At 42.2% G+C, this 22,398-nt stretch overlaps 1 protein-coding gene across 1 annotated transcript in view; it reads left to right on the top strand.

The window, feature by feature from the left end:
• Grip (Glutamate receptor interacting protein) overlaps positions 1 to 22,398 on the top strand; it is a 113,962-nt gene that overhangs the window by 64,221 nt on the left and 27,343 nt on the right. Inside the window, exon 15 of the mRNA XM_070088483.1 lies at positions 5,740 to 5,973. Coding sequence (XP_069944584.1) covers positions 5,740 to 5,973 — 234 coding nt within the window. The remainder of the gene's footprint in view (positions 1 to 5,739; positions 5,974 to 22,398) is intronic.

Here is a 22,398-nt window from a genome sequence, read left to right as displayed (position 1 = left end):
ACGAGCCCCTGGTTTACCCGACGGTGTAAGGAGGCAAAAACAAAGTGCAGTAGAGAATGGAAAAAGTACAGAAGGCAGAGAACACACGAAAATAGGGAGACCAGTCGCAGAGCCAGGAATGAGTATGCACAGGTAAGGAGCGAGGCCCAGCGACAGTATGAAAACGACATAGCATCGAGAATCAAGACTGACCCGAAACTGTTGTATAGCCACATCAGGAGGAAGACAACAGTCAAAGACCAGGTGATCAGATTAAGGAGAGAAGGTGGAGAACTCACAAGAAACGATCAGGAGGTATGTGAGGAGCTGAACAGGAGATTTAAGGAAGTTTTTACAGTAGAGACAGGAAGGGCTGTGGGAAGACAGCACAGAAGGGAACATAAAGAGGGAATATACCAACAAGTGTTGGATGACATACGAACAACTGATGAGGTGAAGAAGCTCTTAAGTGACCTTGACACCTCAAAGGCGATGGGACCGGACAACATCTCCCCATGGGTCCTTAGAGAAGGAGCAGAGATGCTGTGCGTGCCTCTAACCACAATCTTCAACACATCCCTTGAAACTGGGCAACTACCTGAGAAATGGAAGACAGCTAATGTAGTCCCCATATTTAAGAAAGGAAACAGAAACGAGGCACTAAACTACAGACCTGTCTCTCTGACATGTATTGTGTGCAAAGTCATGGAGAAGATTATCAGGAGGAGAGTGGTCGAACACCTGGAAAGGAACAAGATTATAAATGAAAACCAGCATGGGTTCATGGAAGGCAAATCTTGTATCACAAACCTCCTGGAGTTTTATGACAAGGTAACAGAAGTAAGACACGAGAGAGAGGGGTGGGTAGATTGCGTTTTCCTAGACTGCAGGAAGGCCTTTGACACAGTTCCCCACAAGAGATTAGTGCAGAAGCTGGAGGATCAGGCGCATGTAAAAGGGAGGGCACTGCAATGGATAAGGGAATACCTGACAGGGAGGCAGCAACGAGTCATGGTACGTGAAGAGGTATCACAGTGGGCGCCTGTTACGAACAGGGTTCCACAGGGGTCAGTTCTAGGACCAGTGCTATTTTTGATATATGTGAACGACATGATGGAAGGAATAGACTCTGAAGTGTCCCTGTTCGCAGATGACGTGAAGTTGATGAGAAGAATTAAATCGGACGAAGATGAGGCAGGACTACAAAGAGACCTGGACAGGCTGGACATGTGGCCCAGTAACTGGCTTCTCGAATTCAATCCAGCCAAATGCAAAGTCATGAAGATTGGGGAGGGGCAAAGAAGACTGCAGACAGAGTATAGGCTAGGTGGACAAAGACTACAGACCTCACTCAGGGAGAAAGACCTTGGCGTGACCATAACACCGAGCACATCACTGGAGGCACACATCAACCAAATAACTGCTGCAGCATACGGGCGCCTGGGAAACCTGAGAATAGCGTTCCGATACCTTAATAAGGAATCGTTCAAGACACTGTACACTGTGTATGTTAGGCCCATACTGGAGTATGCAGCACCAGTCTGGAACCCACACCTGGTCAAGCACGTCAAGATGTTAGAGAAAGTACAAAGGTTTGCAACAAGGCTAGTCCCAGAGCTCAAGGGAATGTCGTACGAGGAAAGGTTAAGGGAAATCGGACTGACGACACTGGAGGACAGAAGGGTCAGGGGAGACATGGTAACGACATACAAGATACTGCGGGGAATAGACAAGGTGGACAGAGATAGGATGTTCCAGAGAGGGGACACAGGGACAAGGGGTCACAACTGGAAGCTGAAGACTCAGACGAGTCACAGGGACGTTAGGAAGTATTTCTTCAGTCATAGAGTTGTCAGCAAGTGGAATAGCCTAGCAAGTGAAGTAGTGGAGGCAGGAACCATACATAGTTTTAAGAAGAGGTATGACAAAGCTCAGGAAGCAGAGAGAGAGAGAGGACCCAGTAGCAATCAGTGAAGAGGCGGGGACAGGAGCTGAGTCTCGACCCCTGCAACCACAATTAGGTGAGTACAATTAGGTGAGTACACACACACACTCACATTCACTTTGGCTGGGTTCTTCTTCTTGCAAATCTCCCCTATTCTCCAAATATTTGCCAGCTGGAAGATGACATGACCCAGCTGGCAAATTTTTGCTGAATAGGGATGTTTGCAAGTAGAAGAAACCGGCCAGCCAAAGTGACTTTTAAGGCAGAATCGACTCAAAACAGGATCCTGCAGGAGAAAGCAAGACTAAGGTACATGCCGGCATACCAGGTGTATCTCGACTGCGACAGCATGATAAGAAAGGCAGAAACTGAAAGAGATGGTACAAAGACAAGGAAGAAAGAGAGATAAAGATGGAGATGGACAGGAGAACCCATACTCAGGAGGAAGATCAAATACAGCCTCCCTCACAACCACCTACAGAAGCCCCCCCCCCCCAACCAGGACAACCCCAATGCAACAAACATTCTAACCCAAAACACATGCCATATACAATGCCCCCACCCACCTCATTACCAACTCCACCCTCACAGCAACCACCCATAGTTCATTAGCAGGTCTCCCACTTCCCCAACCCCAGTGTACCCCCCAGACGACAGTTTTAGAAAAGGAATTGAAGGTTCGGTATACAAATGCAGACAGAATAACAAATAATTGTGAGGAGTGGCATGAAAGAATCAAGGAAACATCCCCAGACATAATAGCACTCCCAGAAATAAATCTCACCAGGATGATAGCAGATGCAGTCTTTCCACCTGGATATCAAATCCTCAGGAAAGATAGAGGGAGGAGAGGGGGGAAGGAGTTGCACTGCTCATTAGAAATGGGTGGGGATTTGAGGAAATGGAAGGAATGGGTGGAATGTGCAAAAGGAACTATTTAATAGGAACAATCCAGTCTGAGAGCCACAAGGTGGTAATTGCAGTAATGTACAACCCGCCACAGAACTGCAGGAGGCCAAGAAAAGAATACGACAAGAGTAACAGAGCAATGGTTGACACACTAGCCGAGGTGGCCAGAAGAGCTCACATGGGGGAAGCAAAGTTACTAGTTATGGGTGATTTCAATCAGGAGATTTTCCTGCCCCATGGGGGTCCCAAAACTTGGAGAGCCAAGATGATGGATGTGGTACTGGAAAGCCTCATGCATCAACATGTTAGAGACACTACCAGAGAGAGAGGTGAGGATGATCCAGCAAGACATAAGAACATAAGAACGAAGGAACACTGCAGAAAGCCTACTGGCCCATGCGAGGCAGGTCCAAGTCTGGACCTTGTATTCACTTTGAGTAGTTCAGACATCGAGGATATCATGTATGAAAAGCCCCTTGGAACTAGTGATCATGTGGTTCTGTGCTTTGATTACATAGTTGAGCTACAAGTGGAGAGAGTAGCAGGAATAGGACGGGAAAACCAAACTTCAAAAGGGGAGACTACACAGGCATGAGGAACTTCCTGCAAGATGTTCAGCGGGAGAGAGAACTGACAGGAAACCCAGTAAAAGAAATGATGGACTATGTGACAACAAAATGCAAGGAGGCAGAGGAGAGGCTTGTTTCCAAGGGAAACAGAAACAGTGGGAAGACCAGAATGAGCCCTTGGTTTACCTTAACCCTTTTAGCCCTGAATTATGAAAGGCATATTGATTTGTCCTAATTTGTTGATAAGTTGTGCGAGGCAGAGAGCTACCAAAGTTACCAGATTCACAATCAAGTACGTTTTTAGAAGGTAGTGAAGGTCCCTCCAGTTTCCTATGGCCTCCAACTGTTACCAGTACATTGCTATGGTTATAGAAAAAAGCTGGGAACCTGAAATCCTGTCAGAGCTAAATGGGTTAAGGTGTAGGGAGGCAAAAACTAAGTGTACTAGAGAATGGAAAAAAGTACAGAAGGCAAAGGACCCAGGAAAATAAAGAGATTAGTTGAAGAGCCAGAAATGAGTATGCACAGATATGGAGGGAGGCCCAGCGACAGTACGAAAACAGCATAGCATCGAAAGTCAAGTCTGACCCGAAACTGCTGTATATCCACGTTAGGAAGAAGACAACAGTCAAAGACCAGGTAATTAGATTGAGGAAAGAAGGTGGGGAGCTCACAAGAAATGATCAAGAGGTATGTGAGGAGTTCAACACAAGATTTAAGGAAGTATTTACAGTAGAGACAGGAAGGACTCTGGGAAGACAGAACAGAGGGGGGACACCAACAAGGGTTATACCAACAAGTGTTAGATGAAATACACACAACTGAGGAGCAGGTGAAGAAGCTGCTAAGTAGCCTTGATACCTCAAAGACGGTGGGACCGGACAACATCTCTCCGTGGGTCCTTAGAGAGGGAGCAGAGATGCTGTGTGTGCCACTAACCACAATTTTCAACACATCCCTTGAAACTGGGCAACTACCTGAGGTATAGAAGACGGGAAATGTAGTCCCAATTTTTAAGAAAGACAGAAACGAGGCACTAAACTATAGACCAGTGTCACTGACATGTATAGTATGCAGAGTCATGGAGAAGATAATCAGGAGGAGAGTGGTGGAGCACCTGGAACGGAACAAGATTATAAATGACAACCAGCACGGATTCATGGAAGGCAAATACTGTGTCACAAACCTTCTGGAGTTTTATAACAAAGTAACAGAAGTAGGACACGAGAAAGAGGGGTGGGTTGATTGCATTTTCTTGGACTGCAAGAAGGCCTTCGACACAGTTCGTCACAAGAGATTAGTGCAGAAGCTAGAGGATCAGGCATGTATAACAGGAAGGGTACTGCAGTGGATCAGAGAATACCTAACAGGGAGGCAACAACAAGTCATAGTATGTGATGAGGTGTCACAGTGGGCACCTGTGACGAGCGGGGTCCCACAGGGGTCAGTCCACACACTTCCCCCCCACACACACACACACACACACACACACACACTACACCTCACCCCCCCCACACACACACACACCACACCCCCAGACACACACACCACACCCCCACACCACAGCCCCCCTCACATACACCACAGTCTATCAACAAGTGCCTTTGCCAACCAGTAACTAACACACCCCACATACATAACTGGCAAAATGTCTTTTGACAAGTGCCTTTGACAGTAGGTAACTAATACAAAAATAATTCAAGTTAAATTATTGTAAAGAGAGTTGTACACTTGAAACAATTTTGCAAGAGGTGTAACAATTTATACTTGACCTAGGAAGACAAGAGAAGATGAAGTCAACGAAAGATAGTGATATTTATTTACATTGAGAAATTAACTTTACCAAAAATATATACTTACCTATACTGTATACTATGCCATAGGGTAAGATTTGGGCTTCTTCATCACATTTTAAACAGATCAGACATAAGTAACTGAAAACTCTTAGTTTAACAATCTAATTCTAAATTTTGAGGTTTGCCTCGTGGGCTACGATCTGTAGGGCAATATCAAGATTTTACTGGAATATCCCATGGAAAATTCGGTTGTATAAATTCATGTGATTAATGTTTTTGTTTAAAACATGTACATGTATATAGGTTTTAATTTGATTTCTATTATATTTTTGGCTGACCTTACATACATGGATATAAATACCTATTTTGTTTACAGTTTCTCTTTAAAGTTATGTTTCCTGAAGATATTGTTTTTTACAGATAATCCAGTCATACTGAATATTTATCCAAGTTTAGAAATAATACTGACAAATATTTTAATAGTATTAAAATCTCTTGATTTAATAAACAGTGCTTTCATCCTTTTAAATTTTCCTACTAGGCACAGCTCTGCAGTGCAAGAAAGAAGGCCAAATGAATAGTAGTGATGTTCCTGTTACCAGTGCAGGAACTGATGCTACTCACTGCCAGACTTTATGTGCACGGAGACGTCCTGCAGCTAGCATTGCTAGTATGAGTCTTGATGGGGTGGAAGCCAAGGAGGAAGGCAGCTATTCTATAAGCAATGCTGCACTAACATACTCAGCTACGTATGCAAGGACAGCTTCACCTCCTCGTAAGTTTAATTAGTACTGTATTTTCACTTTGTTCAGGTAGTCATTTAGCCCTAGTAATACAATGTTTACAAATATTTTTTTGGATTTTCACATTTTTACATACAGTGGAACCTCAGTTTTCAACTTTAATTTGCTTCAGAAAGTCTGATGAAAACTGAAGCAATATTTCCCATAAGAAATAATGTAAATCTAATTAATCTGTTCCAGACACCCAAAAATATTAACAAAAAAAAATATTTTTTAGAGAATAACTATAGTTTTACATACAGAAAACAATGAGAAATAAATATAAAGAACTAATGAAATGGATAAATGAACATTTAACATAAATTTTACCTTTACTGAAAACTCTTGCTGGCATATGGAAGACGACTAGGAGGGGAGAGGGGGGAGAGGTTATTGTTTGGAAGGGAAGTCCCTTTCCATAAGGACTTCAGGTATCAAGTCCCTATCCGGGGTTACTTCCCTTCTTTGTCTTCTAATGGCATTAGGACCATCTTGAGAGTCACAGGACCTCTGTCGCACAAAAAATCTGTCCAAAGAGGTCTGTTTCTGGCGTCTCTTTAAGATTTGCTTAAAATGGGACAAGACATTGTCATTGAACATGTTGCAGACATGGCTTGCAACAGCTTTGTTAGGGTGATATTCCTCCACAAAACTTTGCAACTCACTCCACTTTGCACACATGTCCTTAATCACTGAAGAAGACTCATTCTCCTCTCTCTCTTCCTCCTCCTCTGAAGCAATTTCCTCGGCTGCAATCTGTTGCTGTTCCAGTTGAAGGTGTTGCAGCTCTTCACTGGTTAGCTTTTTCCTGTTGTCGTCCAACTCTTCCACATCCTAGCCACTCACATCCAACCCCATGGACTTCCCCAAAGCCACAATAGATACTACAACAGGCATAAGGTTGGTTGTCAGGGTCAGCCTCAAATCCTTTAAAATCCCTCTCCTGGACACATTTTGGCCACAATTTCTCACCTTCTTTATCAAAGGGCACACTCGGAACTTTCTTTGGCCCCATGGTATTTAGCAGTCGCACTCAATAAACAAGCACAAAAAATAGTAGATTATTATGAAATGTTTTGTATGAAAATGCAGGATAATGTTCACTCGACAAGAAAAAGCCAGACTGACTCAAAATGCGTGTGTGGGATGCTTTGTGTAGGCATGGGCAGGCAGACATGTTCGGTATGGCGGATGAAAACCAAGGTTATGAACGAAAACAGGGACAAAATTGTGACAAAAAAAGTCGTTGAAAACCAGGGCAAACAAAAACTGAGGTTCCACTGTATATACAGTACTGTATATAGTTCTCAGTGGCATCTACTTAGACATATTCCTTTATTTTGTTTGCCTTTGTGATACTGCATTCTTATGTACCTTTACTCTTCTGTCTTCTCTTGATGAGTTCTTCTCACCATAACAATACTTTAAATTTTATTTTTTGAATGCTCTACATATCTTCCACAAACATATTAAAGGCTGTACATTCTTATTCTCATTACCTGTAATCATAATACAACCTGTAATCCTTACAACAGTTAAATTTGATAAATGTGTTGGTATGCTAAGCAGTTCTCTTGTGTTCCTAGTCATTCCTAGATTTATTGTTTATGACCCCTTTGAGACTGTACATATCAGCAATCAAATGCATTAAAATGTTATATTACATGATAGTTACGTTCTTGAAAACACCATGTTAGGTAAATCTATGTTATGTATATATCAGTAATCAAATACGTACAGTAAAACGTTACATTACACAGTAGTTATGTTCCTGAAAATACTGTGTTAGGTAAATCTGTGTTAGACAACTGTAGAAATTATGCGAAAAATAGGGTTACGTTCCTGGGTGCCTCAAAAAAGCTAAACAACTTTTTTTTTTTTAGACCTCCAGATCTTACAAAAATAAAAGTGAATATGTAATGATAGTTCATTGTTGTGATGTATTATGTTTTTTTAATGCATAAGACTACAAATGCAACAGAAATAATAGTATACCTTACCTTAAATTGTGGGTGCTGGTGTTTGTGGATGATCGTGAAGAGAGGTAGTTTAATATGTTTATTATGCACCCCATACCCATCCTGTGGGCAGTAGTCAAAAGATTACAGAGGTACATAATGGGTCCAGGGACTGAGCCCTAAAGTTTTGATAGCTGAACAAGGTACAAAGGTAATGAACTCACAAGTTACAAAGGTAATGAATCATGTAAGTAAGTAAATTTATTTACTTATGTTTATACATGGCTACAATCACGAACATATTATAGAATAAAGAGCAATTCACACTTCCACAACCGGTCACAACTATAATGAGTTATTGGTACAAGTATTAATTGTTGAGTGTGTGTGTATGTGTGTGTGTGTGTGTGTGTGTTTGTGTGTGTGTGTGTGTGTGTGTGTGTGTGTGTGTGTGTGTGTGTGTGTGTGTGTACTCACCTAGTTGAGGTTGCGGGGGTCGAGTCCGAGCTCCTGGCCCCGCCTCTTCACTGATCGCTACTAGGTCACTCTCCCCGAGCCGTGAGCTTTATCATACCTCTGCTTAAAGCTATGTATGGATCCTGCCTCCACTACATCGCTTCCCAAACTATTCCACTTACTGACTACTCTGTGGCTGAAGAAATACTTCCTAACATCCCTGTGATTCATCTGTGTCTTCAGCTTCCAACTGTGTCCCCTTGTTACTGTGTCCAATCTCTGGAACATCCTGTCTTTGTCCACCTTGTCAATTCCCCTCAGTATTTTGTATGTCGTTACCATGTCCCCCCTATCTCTCCTGTACTCCAGTGTCGTCAGGTTGATTTCCCTTAACCTCTCCTCGTAGGACATACCTCTTAGCTCTGGGACTAGTCTTGTTGCAAACCTTTGCACTTTCTCTAGTTTCTTTACGTGCTTGGCTAGGTGTGGGTTCCAAACTGGTGCCGCATACTCCAATATGGGCCTAACGTATACGGTGTACAGGGTCCTGAACGATTCCTTATTAAGATGTCGAAATGCTGTTCTGAGGTTTGCTAGGCGCCCATATGCTGCAGCAGTTATTTGGTTGATGTGCGCTTCAGGAGATGTGCCTGGTGTTATACTCACCCCAAGATCTTTTTCCTTGAGTGAGGTTTGTAGTCTCTGACCCCCTAGACTGTACTCCGTCTGCGGCCTTCTTTGCCCTTCCCCAATCTTCATGACTTTGCACTTGGTGGGATTGAACTCCAGGAGCCAATTGCTGGACCAGGTCTGCAGCCTGTCCAGATCCCTTTGTAGTTCTGCCTGGTCTTCGATCGAGTGTATTCTTCTCATCAACTTCACGTCATCTGCAAACAGGGACACCTCAGAGTCTGTGTGTGTGTGTGTGTGTGTGTGTGTGTGTGTGTGTGTGTGTGTGTGTGTCTGTGTGTGTGTGTGTCTGTGTGTCTGTCTGTCTGTCTGTCTGTCTGTCTGTCTGTCTGTCTCTGTCTTTGTCTCTCTCTCTCTTTTTTTACACAGGGTTTGACAAGGTTAAGGATCCCTAGCTTTATTGACAAGCTATTTACAGGTTAAGGATTCCTAACTTTATTGGCAAGCTAAGAGCTGTTACCTACATCAGCTCATTTGAAAGCATTTTTATTGTTATGAGACATAGAAGTAGGGTACACGATGAAGTTGGAGCCATCTGTGGGCCAGCATTTTCATGTGATCAACTGACTTTATCTCGTTGACATCATTATGCTGTACGAATGTGTTCCATACTCGAGTCATCCTGGGTATATATGATCTCAGATGGAGTGATGTTCTGGAGAAGGGTACAGCCAGAGTGAAGTTGCTGCTTTCTGCCCATCTTGTGGCATAAAAGCTTGTTTCACGCTGTTCTCGAAGTGGATCCAAGTGTGGTACTTTGACAATATTGGCCTTATACATAACAATAAGGCCACCCACATCCCTCCTATGTTGAAGGCTCTGCTGAAATGACAGATCTATCCAGGATGGGTCCAGGTGAGAGATGAGACGTCTTGCTCTGTTCTCTACTCTGTCAAGCAGTCGCAGATGAGAGGGGGGGGCAGGCAAACCAAGAAAGTGGAGCATACTCAAGATGTGAGCGTACTTGTGCCTCGTACAGAATCTTGCAACCCCTACTGTCAAGCAGATGCGAGATATGGCGAAGTGCTGTAAGCTTCCTGGCTGCCTTGTTTGCAAGATTTACAACATGGTTCTTCATGGTTAGTTTGGAGTCAAATTTCACCCCAAGGATATCAACTTCTTCTCCAGGTGCCAACACCCTCCCATTCATCCTTACTACTGCACCAGCATTGCCATCATGTTACCTAGAGACGATCATCATTTGCGTTTTCTCAGGTGCAAATGTTACTTGCCATCTATTTCCCCAAGCTGATATAGCTCTCAGCTGGTGATTGATGTAGCTTAGAGCAGCTGGCATTTCTTCTCATGGATAAGTGAATGTCAGTGTACAGTCGTCTGCATATGCATGTGATTCTGGGATGAGATGAAGAAGGTCGTTGAAGTAGACATTCCATAACAATGGTCCCAGTATGCTTCTTTGTGGAACACTTGCCCCAATAGGATGTCTTGCTGATTCCATTCCATTGAGAACTAACACTTAGAGATCTACCATGAAGGTAATCACTGAGGAGACATAACGTAGAGCCTGCAATTCCCAGTGCTTGAAGTTTTGCTAAGAGGCCCTGGTGCCACACCCGGTCGAAAGTGCCAGCAATATCCAGTGCTACCACACAGCTGACTTTGGATTCATCCAGTGACTGGTGCCACTTAGTGGAGAGGTTTAACAACAGATCAGCAGCAGAGTAACCTTTCCTGAAGTCATATTGACGATCACAAAGTAGTGAGTGGTAGTCAAAAAACTCTGTCATTTGTCTTGAGATTATTGTCTCAAGGATCTTACCAGTGATTGACAGGAGTGACACTGGTCTGTAGTTGCTGATTTCTGCTCTGCTCTTCTTTTTGTGAACAGGGACTACATTTGCCTCTTTCCATAGAGAGGGCCATTTACACTGTACTAGGCAGTGCTGAAAGATGCGAGTTAGAGGTGCTGCTAGCTGGTCTGCACATCTTCTCAGCAATCTTGGGTTCAACTTGTCTGGGCCCACAGCCTTTTCTTGGTCAAGCGATTTAAGAAGGAAATGCACCTCCTCCTGCCTTATTGTCACCACTGACAGTTTTGACAGTTCTTGCAACTAGCCAAGGAGGGTCCCTTGCTGGATCAGGAACTTGCATTTTGGTAGCAAAGTGTTCAGCAAAGAGGTCCGCCTTCTCTTGACTACTAGTAGAGGTGGTCCCATCCTGTCGATTTAGAGGTGGAATGAGTTCATCAGGCAGATAACCTTGTCTGTCTTTGACCAGGGACCACCAGGTTTTGGAGCCTACCCTACCTGATGCTAGCTTTCTTTTAGTGTCCACCTCCCATTTAGCAATGGCCCACTTTTGAACGTCACCCATATGCCTACAGGCTTGCCTGTGCAAGTTCCTGTTATAGGTGGTAGAATGTCTCTTATACCTTCGCCATGCTTTGTACTTAACAGTAGCAGCCTCTCTACAACGAAAGCCAAACCAAGGCTGATCTGTAAGCTTTGTCACATATTGCCAGTGAGGAATGTGTTCTTGTTGTAGATTAAGGATGTGTCCAGTGAAGGCTTTCACTTGGCTGTCAACATCCCCTCGGAGAAGAGCATTCCAATCGGTGGTGGCGAGCTCAGAGCAAAGAGCTGGCCAATTACATCTTTCCCGTAACCAGGTTGTGCATGTGGACTCCTCTCCTCTCCTACCTACCTACCTACCTACCTACCTACCTACCTACCTACCTACCTACCTACCTACCTACCTACCTACCTACCTCCCTACCTCCCTCCCTCCCTCCCTCTCCCTCTCTCTCCCTCTCTCTCTCCCTCTCTCCCTCCTTCCCTCCTCCCTCCTCTCCCTCCCTCCTCCCTCCCTCCTCCCCTCCCCTCCCTCCCCTCCCCCTCCCTCTCTCCCCCTCTCTCTCTCCCCTCCCCCTCTCTCTCCCCCTCTCTCTCTCTCCCCTCTCTCTCTCTCTCCCCTCTCTCTCTCTCTCTCTCTCTCCCCTCTCTCTCTCTCTCTCTCCCCTCTCCTCTCTCCCCTCTCTCTCTCCCCTCTCTCTCCCCCCTCTCTCTCCCCTCTCTCCCCTCTCTCTCCCCTCTCTCTCTCCCCTCCCCTCCCTCTCCCCTCCCCTCTCCCCTCTCCCCTCTCCTCTCTCCCCTCTCTCCCCCTCTCTCTCTCCCCCTCTCTCTCTCTCTCTCTCTCTCTCTCACACACACACACACACACACACACACACACACACACACACACACACACACACACACACACACACACACACACACACACACAAAAGAAATGATCAAGAGGTATGTGAGGAGCTCAACATGAGATTCAAGGAAGTAGTTACAGTAGAGATAGGAAGGGCTCTGAGAAGACAGCACAGAGTGAAACACCAACAGGGAATATACCAACAAGTGTTGGATGGCATAAACACAACTGAGGAGGATGTGCAGAAGCTGCTAAGTGACCTTGATACCTCAAAGGCGATGGGACCAGACAACATTTCCTTGTGAGTCCTTAGAGAAGGAGCAAAGATGCTGTATGTGCCACTAAGCACAATCTTCAACATATCCCTTGAAACTCGGCAACTACCTGAGGTATGGAAGACGGCAAATGTAGTCCGCATTTTTAAGAAAGGAGACAGAAACGAGGCACTAAACTACAGACCAGTCACTGACATGTATAGTATGCAGAGTCATGGAGAAGATTATCAGGAGGAGAGTGGTGGAGCACCTGGAACTGAACAAGATTATAAATGACAACCAGCACGGATTCATGGAAGGCAAATCCTGTGTCACAAACCTTCTGGAGTTTTATGACAAAGTAACAGAAGTAAGACACGAGAGAGAAAGGTGGGTTGATTGCATTTTCCTGGAGTGCAGGAAGGCCTTCGACACAGTTCCTCACAAGAGATTAGAGCAGAAGCTGGAGGATCAGGCATGTATAACAGGAAGGGCACTGCAGTGAATCAGAGAATACCTGACAAGGAGGCAACACTGATTCATGGTACGGGATGAGGTATCACAGTGTGCACCTATGACGAGTGGGGTCCCACAGGGGTCAGTCCGAGGACCAGTGCTATTTTTGGTATATGTGAATGACATGGTGGAAGGGATAGACTCTGAAGTGTCCCTGTTTGCAAATGATGTGAAGTTAATTAGAAGAATTAAATCAGATGAGGATCCAGCAGGACTACAGAGACCTGGACAGGCTGGACACATTGTCCAGCAATTGGTTTCTCGAATTCAACCCTGTCAAATGCAAAGTCATGGAGATTGGGGAAGGGCAAAGAAGGCTGCAGACAGAGTATAGGCTAGGTGGACAAAGACTGCAAACCTCACTCAAGGAGAAAGATCTTGGGAGGAGCATAACACCAAGCACCTCTCTGGAAGCACACATCAACCAGATAACTGCTGCAGCATATGGGCGCCTGGCAAACCTGAGAATAGCGTTCCGACATGTTAGTAAGGAATCGTTCAAGTCACTGTACACTTTGTATGCCAGGCCTTTACTGGAGTATGCAGCACCAGTTTGGAACCCACACCTGGTCAAGCACGTCAAGAAATTAGAGAAAAGGCCAAGGTTTGCAACAAGGCTAGTTCTAGAGCTCAGGGAGTGTCCTGTGAAGAAAGATTGAGGGAAATCGGCCTAACGACACTGGAGGACATGAGGGTCAGGGGAGACATGATAATGGCATACAGAATACTACATGGAATAGATAAGGTGGATAGAGACAGGATGTTCCAGAGAGGGGACACAGAATCAAGGGGTCACAATTGGAGGCTGAAGACTCAGACGAGTCAGTGGGATGTTAGGAAGTATTTCTTCAGTCATAGAGTTGTCAGGAAGTGGAATAGTCTAGCAAGTGATGTAGTGGAGGCAGGAACAATACATAGCTTTAAGACGAGGTATGACAAAGCTCAAGGAGCAGAGAGAGAGAGAGAGAGGACCTAGTATCGATCAGTGAAAAGGCAGGGCCAGGAGCTGAGTTTCGACCCCTGCAACCACAATTAGGTGAGTACACACACTGGGCAACTACCTGAGGTATGGAAGACGGCAAATGTAGTCCACATTTTTAAGACAGGAGACAGAAACAAGGCACTAAACTACAGACCAGTCACTGATGTGTATAATATGCAGAGTCATGGAGAAGATTATCAGGAGGAGAGTGGTGGAGTACCTGGAACTGAACAAGATTATAAACAACAACCAGCATGGATTCATGGAAGGCAAATCCTGTGTGCTACGATGAAAGGTTGAGGGAAATTGCACTGATGACACTGGAGGACAGAAGGGTCAGGGGAGACATGATAACAACATACAAGATACTGCGTTGAATAGATAAGGTGGACAGAGACAGGATGTTCCAGAGAGGGGACACAGAAACAAGGGGTCACAATTGGAAGCTGAAGACTCAGGCGAGTCACAGGGATGTTAGGAAGTATTTCTTCATAGAGTCATCAGGAAGTGGAATAGCCTAGCAAGTGATGTAGTGGAGGCAGGAACCATACATAGCTTTAAGACGAGGTATGACAAAGCTCAGGAAGCAGAGAGAGAGAGAGAGAGAGAGAGAAGACCTAGTAGCAATCAATGAAGAGGAGGGGCTAGGAGCTGAGTCTCGACCCCTGCAACCACAATTAGGTGAGCAATTAAGTGAGTACACACACAAACACACACACACACACACACACACACACACACACACACACACACACACACACACACACACACACACACACATGTGGTAATGCTTTATTTACAGGGAGCAAAGTTAGGGTATTTTTCCAGAATGGTCTGTAATATACCACTGGATAAAATACTTGATATATCTTGAACATTTCTGAGTGAGTTGTCTCTGAATTCATTAATTTTATCACACTCCAGTACATAATGACACAGGGTGTGACAATAGTCCATCTAGCAAAGTTTGCATTTCGTTTGGTTTACATCTGGTGGTGGTGATTTAACCTGCCAAAGATACTGTACTTGTAATCCAGCCGGAGCCGGGCAGTAGTGACATCCAAGAGTCTGCTTATTTTGTTGGATGCACCATAGACATGTGGCTCCTCCTGCATGATAGAATGATGATAGATGGACTGACTGGTGTCAATCTCCCTGAGTCTTAAGTCAATAAAATTCAGTTGAAGTTCTTTGCATATTATTCTCAAACTCTTAACTGACAAGCCAAGATTGTAATCTACCCCCTCTTTGAAAGCATACAGCTTGGCCAATTTATCAGTTCTATCATGCATCTGAAGACCAATTGAGATGGAATCAACAGCATTGTGCACTCTGACTCCACATACCTGTGTCTGGCTTCTGACATAAGCATGCCACAATTGATACTTAACGAGTTGAGAGCATTTATGGATGACAGAGAATCAGTTACAGTTAAAGTGTCAACCTTAGATACATGAATGCATTTAAGTGCAAGGAGTATGGCAAACAGGTCTGTCTGAAGGGTAGAGGGCCAGTTATTGATGCGTGCTCCAGTTTCTTTAAGAGAGTCATCACTCTGTATGACAACAGCAGCACTACCAGCTGCACCAGTGGATTGGTGAACAGAACCATCAAAGTAAATAGTTTGTGAAAGAGTGTGCTGTGTGACTAAGTTATCGATACAGCTTAAGGCCTCATGTTTGGCTTCAAGGCAAAGCTTTGGTTGTGATTTAAGAAGTATTTTGGGGGGAATGGAAGGATGGTAGTTCGGAATGGGGTAATATTCCATGGAGCAGAGAAGTGCTGCTGTTGCCTTGGTTGACATTGATCATGTATCTGATTCATGCGGAGGTTGGTTTCAGTTTTTTCAATCCATCTGGACGGGTGTTCACCAGTGCCGAGGAAGGTTTGTAGGGCTTCTGTGCAAGGGTTTGAATGGGCTTACCTGAGCATATTAACCCCAGTTAGGATATTTGTTTCAGTAACATGATCTCTGATGCTTGGAATATCAAGTTCTTTCTGCATATTTTAAAATTTTGGCAGTATGAGGACATCCTAAAATGATCATTGCTTCATTCTGCAGTTTTTCCAGCCCTCCAAGCTTCCAGTTTGACACAAGAGCAAGTAGTGATGCAGGATAATCAACCAGTGATCTAATATAAGCAAGATGCATCATTTTCACAATTTTGGCATTAGCACCATACCTGGGGTGAAACTCTGCCACAACTCTAAGTGCTCTCAGCCTTTCTTTGTATTGGCGACTAAGTCTCATCACAACAGGTACAAGTAGTGGGACCTAAAAGCTTAGATGCCTGTATCTAGTTACATATTCTAGGAGAGACCCATCATGCAACCGGATCTGGCGAACTGTGCCTCTCTGTCGAGGAGGACGCCTATTGAGTATCTTTGTTTTATCAGTAGAGATTATCAAACCCAGGTCCTGACACGAGGCTAGTACATGGTTAAGGATGTTTTGGGTGTTGGAGAATCCGGTGGTGTGAATCATTGTATCATCAGCAAAACTAATCATATAATGATGGGGCTGGCTAGGCATGAAGAGAGAGTGGAGAGTTATGCTGTGGCTCTACTGGGCTGAGGTGGTTGGTAGAAGTTCTGGTACTGAAGTTGATGTTTGTACTGGAGTGTGCATAAATTCTGTAATGGATTTCTGTTCTGTTTTACCCCGCAGTACATTATACAACTGATGGTAAGGTATCAGCTGCTCTAGACACCATTTCAGGTCTTCAGTGAAAAAGTCTAATTTTAAATTAGTCAAGTCAGTCATTCAGAAAATCAGTCTGGTCAGTCAGTAAATCAGTCAAGTCAGTCAGTTATTCATCACACAAACTCATATACATATATACACCTACCATCCGACTTACGACCTACTCGACTTATGACCATGTTTTTTTATGCCAAATTTCTGGGAAATAAACAACTATTTGTGTTGTACACAGTGTTTATCCTAAACATTACAGTATAAAATACAGTACTAACAACAGAAAAAGTAAAGTAAAACATGAAATACTAAAATAAAACAATAAAATAAAGTCATTACAAAAATGTTTTGTTGATATTCAGTAGTAAAGTTCAACTTACGACCATTTTGACTTACAACCGGTTTCTCGGAACAGAACTCGGTCGTAAGTCGGATGGTAGGTGTACCTCATTCTTTTTAATTGTACAGTGACGCTTCATTACAGCCAAAGGCTATCTCTTGTCTAATACCTCTATTTTCTTCAGCAACACTGGTATGCCTATTGGGTGCCATGATTGCCTGGCAGATACAAGGTACGGTAATTAAAAGATGAAAACATAATTCACCAACACAGCTAGCTTCTAATACAGAATGGAACTGAATGGTATTCACGAAGGCTGGGATGGGTGTGTCGGGGGTGACAGGGGATGGCAGGAGGTCTCTCCCACTGACCCACAACAAGGTGGCAGCTTGAGCTGGGGAAATTTTTTCCATGCCCTCAAATGGAACCATGTAAAGTTAATTTTACAAAGTGTTGTATAAAATTGTGCCGCAATTTTTCAGTAGTGCAATAACCAAAACGTGGCAAATAAGTCCATTTAATATAACGGTCTACTGTCGTTGTTGCCTATTTAGCCTGAAATGCTCTGCATAACAATGGACTTTCTGTATGCACACCTAAATGTCACCCATCTCTGTACAAACTTTGTATCATGCTGAAATAGAGATTATGATTATTGTAGTGAAGTAAACCATTTGCCCACTTGATTCTTGAGTAAAGCCTCTCCTCACTTACCCACAGAGTTCTGTTCCTTAGACCACATCTGTAAACAAATTCATCGCTAATCAAGGAATCACCCCTTACTGATACTTCAAAAATGTCACTACTCAAAATTAAAACATTGAGAAGATTTTCACAGCAAAATTAAAACATTGTTTTAATTTTGCTGTGAAAATCCTCTCAATCCATTCATTATTAACGGTAATGCAACATGAAATAGGTCAATAACTTACTTCCGAGATATTCCAGGAAACGCGCGCATAGCTGATCGCTTTTTTTTTTTTTATAGAAAACTGCACTATTTTTCAGTTTTTGCATAGGATAAGATTGATCTTCTAAAGTTACCCTTCAGGTGCATAGCATGTAACGTTTTTTCTAATGATTGTAGTCACTTTTTTTTTTTAATCCCTCCCCGCCGCCCACCCTTCAATATCTCTTTCGTATAATGTCAGTTTTTATTAATTTGGGTGTCTTTATCATGCTTCTATGTTATTTATGTTATACCTAATATTATTCTGTAATAAATATGACAGTTAGATAACCTTTATTGGTAGTAATAGTATAATTATACAATATTTTATAGTGCCGAGAGGCACACTTCTTCATGCGTCATGGGCAGTCATGAGTTACTGAGACACTGGTCACTTCTCTCTCTCTGCTATAGCTAGCTCCGTCCACTTTGTAACTATGCCAAATGGTGAATTAAATACGTATATTAAAAATAAAAAAATAAAAAGGAAACTCCAACTTGATAACTTTGTTTTAATTTTCATAACTCTTACATATTACAGAAAACAATAAAAGAGTAAAATGCATATACAGTACACTCATTACTTACCTTAAAATATTTGTAGTCCTAATGTAGGGTGAGAGGTGAGTATTGTACAAAGAGGAAGAAGAAAGAATGGAGGAAGTACAAAAGAAGTTCACAGTAAAGGGGTTAGCTGGTGTGTTCATCTCTCTGTCTCTCATGGCATCTTAAGAAAAGATTAAACTCAGTGAACAAGGTATGTCGATGGTAATAATAATTAATAATCACTCTGGAGTGCTTTAACCCTTTGAGGGTTTTCGTCGTACTAGTACGTCTTACGCGTAGGGGTTTTTGACGTACTAGTACTCATAAATTCTAGCGACCTCAAATCTAGTGGAAGAAAGCTGGTAGGCCTTCATATGAAAGAATGGGTCTATGTGGTCAGTGTGCACAGTCTAAAAAAAATCCTGCAGCACACGGTGCATAATGAGGAAAAAAAAACTTTTTCCATTTTTTTTTAATAAATCAGCGACTTTGCAGTGTATTTTCGTATAGTATTTATTGTTGTATTCTAGTTTTCTTGGTCTCATTTTATAGAATGGAAGACATATTACTGAAATTGAGATGATTTTGACTGGTTTTACAATGAAAGGTGCCTTGAAATTGAGCTCAAAGTAGCAGAAATGTTCGATTTTTACCAAACTTCAAAAGTAAACAAATCGTGCCAAGCGTGCAATACACGTCAACTGGTGAGTCTAATATTCTTTCACAAGTGCACCAATAATATTTATACCATTTTTTACACTAATGCAGTAGTCTGCATAACAGTAAATCTTATATTTTTTGTGAGAATAAAAATTCAAAGTGGAAAGCAAAAGAATATAAGAGGGGCCTTGAGACGTGACTAATGACTAGAGGAAATGTCATTTTAGTGCCAGGAATGTCTTTCTTGTTTATTCTGGACCCTATTCCGAAATTGGCATCTTTTGAAATTTGTGTGAAATTGGCAAAATTGCTAAATTCTGACCACTGTACTGGATAGTTGAACTTATAAATGGGTGGTTTCTTGCACCCATTCGATAGAAAAAATGGAGTTCTAGCGAAATATTCATGTTTTTTGTCGACTAGTACAGTGAAATTGGCCGAAAATGGGGCTCAAAGTGGGCAAAATCGCCGATCCGTAAACATCGCCGAGACCGCTAACTTTGCGAGAGCATAATTCCGTAAGTTTTCTATCAAATTTCAAACTTTTGGTGTCGTTATGATCGGGAAAAGATTCTCTATCTTTTCATAAGAGAAAATAATTTTTTTTTTTTTTAAATTTGGCCGACCCTGAGAACGAGTTTCGGAGAGGGCCTGTCGACCCTCAAAGGGTTAAATGTCATACGTATTTCGTATAAGTTTAGGAGCTGACATTTAATCCTTTCACTGTCAAGACCTGTGATCCTAAGCTCGCTCTCAGTGTTGAAAAATATTCGAAAAAAATCTTAAGAATATTTTTCTGATTTTTTTAACCCTTTCAGTGTCCGTGTCATAGTTCTACGGCTTTGAGTTGAGGGTCCAAACCATAGATCTATGCCATGAGCTCAGCTCACTCTGATAAGCTGTGAGCGGTAAATTTGGGCCTAGATATGAGAGAATACATCTATGTGGTATGTGTGCACCACATAAAACAAATCCTGCAGCACACAGTGCATAATGAGAGAAAAAAACTGAGACTAATTTTCGGTTAAAACAGCGACTTTGCAGTGTTTTTTCGTATGTTTTTTATAGTTGTATTTGCAATTTCTTGGTCTCACTTGATAGAATGGAAGATATGTTACAGAAATAGATATGATTTTGATTGGTTTCAGTACTGGAAATGACTTGAAACTGAGCTCAAAGTAGTGGAAATGTTAAATTTTTGTCGATGTTCAAGAGTAAACAAATAACCTCACATGTCTAATACACGCCAGCTGGTCGGTCTGATATACGTTCACAAATGTGGTGATATTATTTATACGATTATTACAATATTGCATAACAGTAAATCTTCTATTTTTTGGTTTGAATAAAAATTCATTATGTGAATAAAAAGTCAAAATGGAATTCATTTGTAAAGCCTCAAAACATAACTAATGAACAGAGGAAATGTTAGTTTAGTGCCAGGAATGCCTACATTGTTTATTCTGGACCCTATATTGAAATTGGAATATTTTGAACTTTGTGTTAAATTAGCCATATTACCAATTTCCGATCACTTTATTTTGTAGTTGAAACAGTTGACTTGGCTATTTCTTGTGCTCAATCGATAGAATAGAAGCAATACTAGTGAAATAGCTAAGAACTTGGTCGACTGGAATAATGTAATTGGCCTAAAATGGGAGTCAAAGTTGGCAAAATCGACGATGTGTAAATATCACTGACACATCAAAATTTGCGAGAGCATAATTTCGTCAGTTTTCCATCAAATTTTGTACTTTTTGTTTTATTACCTTCAGAAAAAGATTCTCTACTATTTCATAAGAATTTTTTTTTTTTTTTTTTTTTTTAAATTCTTGGACCCTGATGCACACTTTGAAATTTTGCCTCTGGACCCTGAAAGGGTTAAAATAAACACAAAAAAAATTGTGATCAGTACTTACTGAGATATAGAAGCATGAAGCTGTGAGAAAGTGAACCTCTTACCACAACATCGGCGACTGCTGCTCTGTAATATTTTTAAATTTACACCTACCATCTGACTTACGACCTGCTCGACATACGACCACTTGACTTACAACCATGTTTTGTATGCAAATGTTCTAGGAAATAAGCAACTGTTTGTGTTGTATACAGTGTTTCTTCTCAACCTTACATTATAAAATACAGTACTAACAGCATAAAAATTAAAGTAAACCATTAAATACCAAAATAAGACAATAAAATAAAATCATTACAATAATATGATACTTATATTCAGTAGTAAGGTTCGACTTACGTCCATTTTGACTTACAACCGGTTGGTCGGAACCAAGCTTGGTCGTAAGTCGGATGGTACCTGTATTCTATTTTTTCTTTTATTTTTTAATACAGTGGTACCTCGGGATACGAACCTGATTCGTTCCAGAAGGTTGTTCGAGCGCTGATCTGTTCAAGTACTGAACGAATTTGTTCCCATAAGGAATAATGTAAAGTAGATTAATCCATGTCAAACCCACAGAAATACACATACAAAAGCACTTACAAAAATACACTTACGTAATTGTTCAAGTTTGTATCCCGAGGTACCACTGTATTTTATTTTTTCAAGTAACTTTTGTGGCCTGTGAGACCGATATAATGTGTAATGTATATACAGTGTAACCTTCATTTTCGTAGGATTCGGTTTTCGACGACTGTCGAAATTTTGTCCCAGTTTTTGTACATCACCTCAGTTGTCATAGAGTTGACAATGGTCTGTACCAAACGCATCCGCCTGCCAGCCTGCATCACTCGGCCACTCAAGTGCCGAGTGATTCAGTCTGCCTTTGTTTATCATTGAGTGAGCATCACCCCACGCGTTCAGCCGAAACATTTTGTAATAATCCATTGTTTTTGTGCTTGTTTATTGAGTGCGAATGTTAAATAAGCCACCATGGGCCAAAGAAAGTTCCGAATGCAGGCCCTTTGATAAAGAAGGGGAGAAACATGATAGAAACAGACCTCTCTGGACAGATTTTTTGTGCAACAGGGGTACAGTGAGCCTCAAGCTGGTCCTAGTGCCAGTAAAAGACAAAGAAGGGAAGTAACCCCAGATAAGGCCTTGATACTCGAAGTCCTTATGGAAGGGGATTCCCCTTCCAAACAATAACCTCTCCTCACTGTCCTCCATATGCCAACAAGTGTCTTCAATAAAGGTAAAAGTGATGTTAAATGTTCATTTATCCATTTCATTAGTCATATTTATTTCTC

Source organism: Cherax quadricarinatus, chromosome 24 (genome assembly GCF_038502225.1).
Source record: "Cherax quadricarinatus isolate ZL_2023a chromosome 24, ASM3850222v1, whole genome shotgun sequence".
In the NCBI taxonomy this organism is placed as follows: Eukaryota; Metazoa; Arthropoda; class Malacostraca; order Decapoda; family Parastacidae; genus Cherax; species Cherax quadricarinatus.
This window is presented reverse-complemented; position numbering and strand designations above follow the sequence as displayed.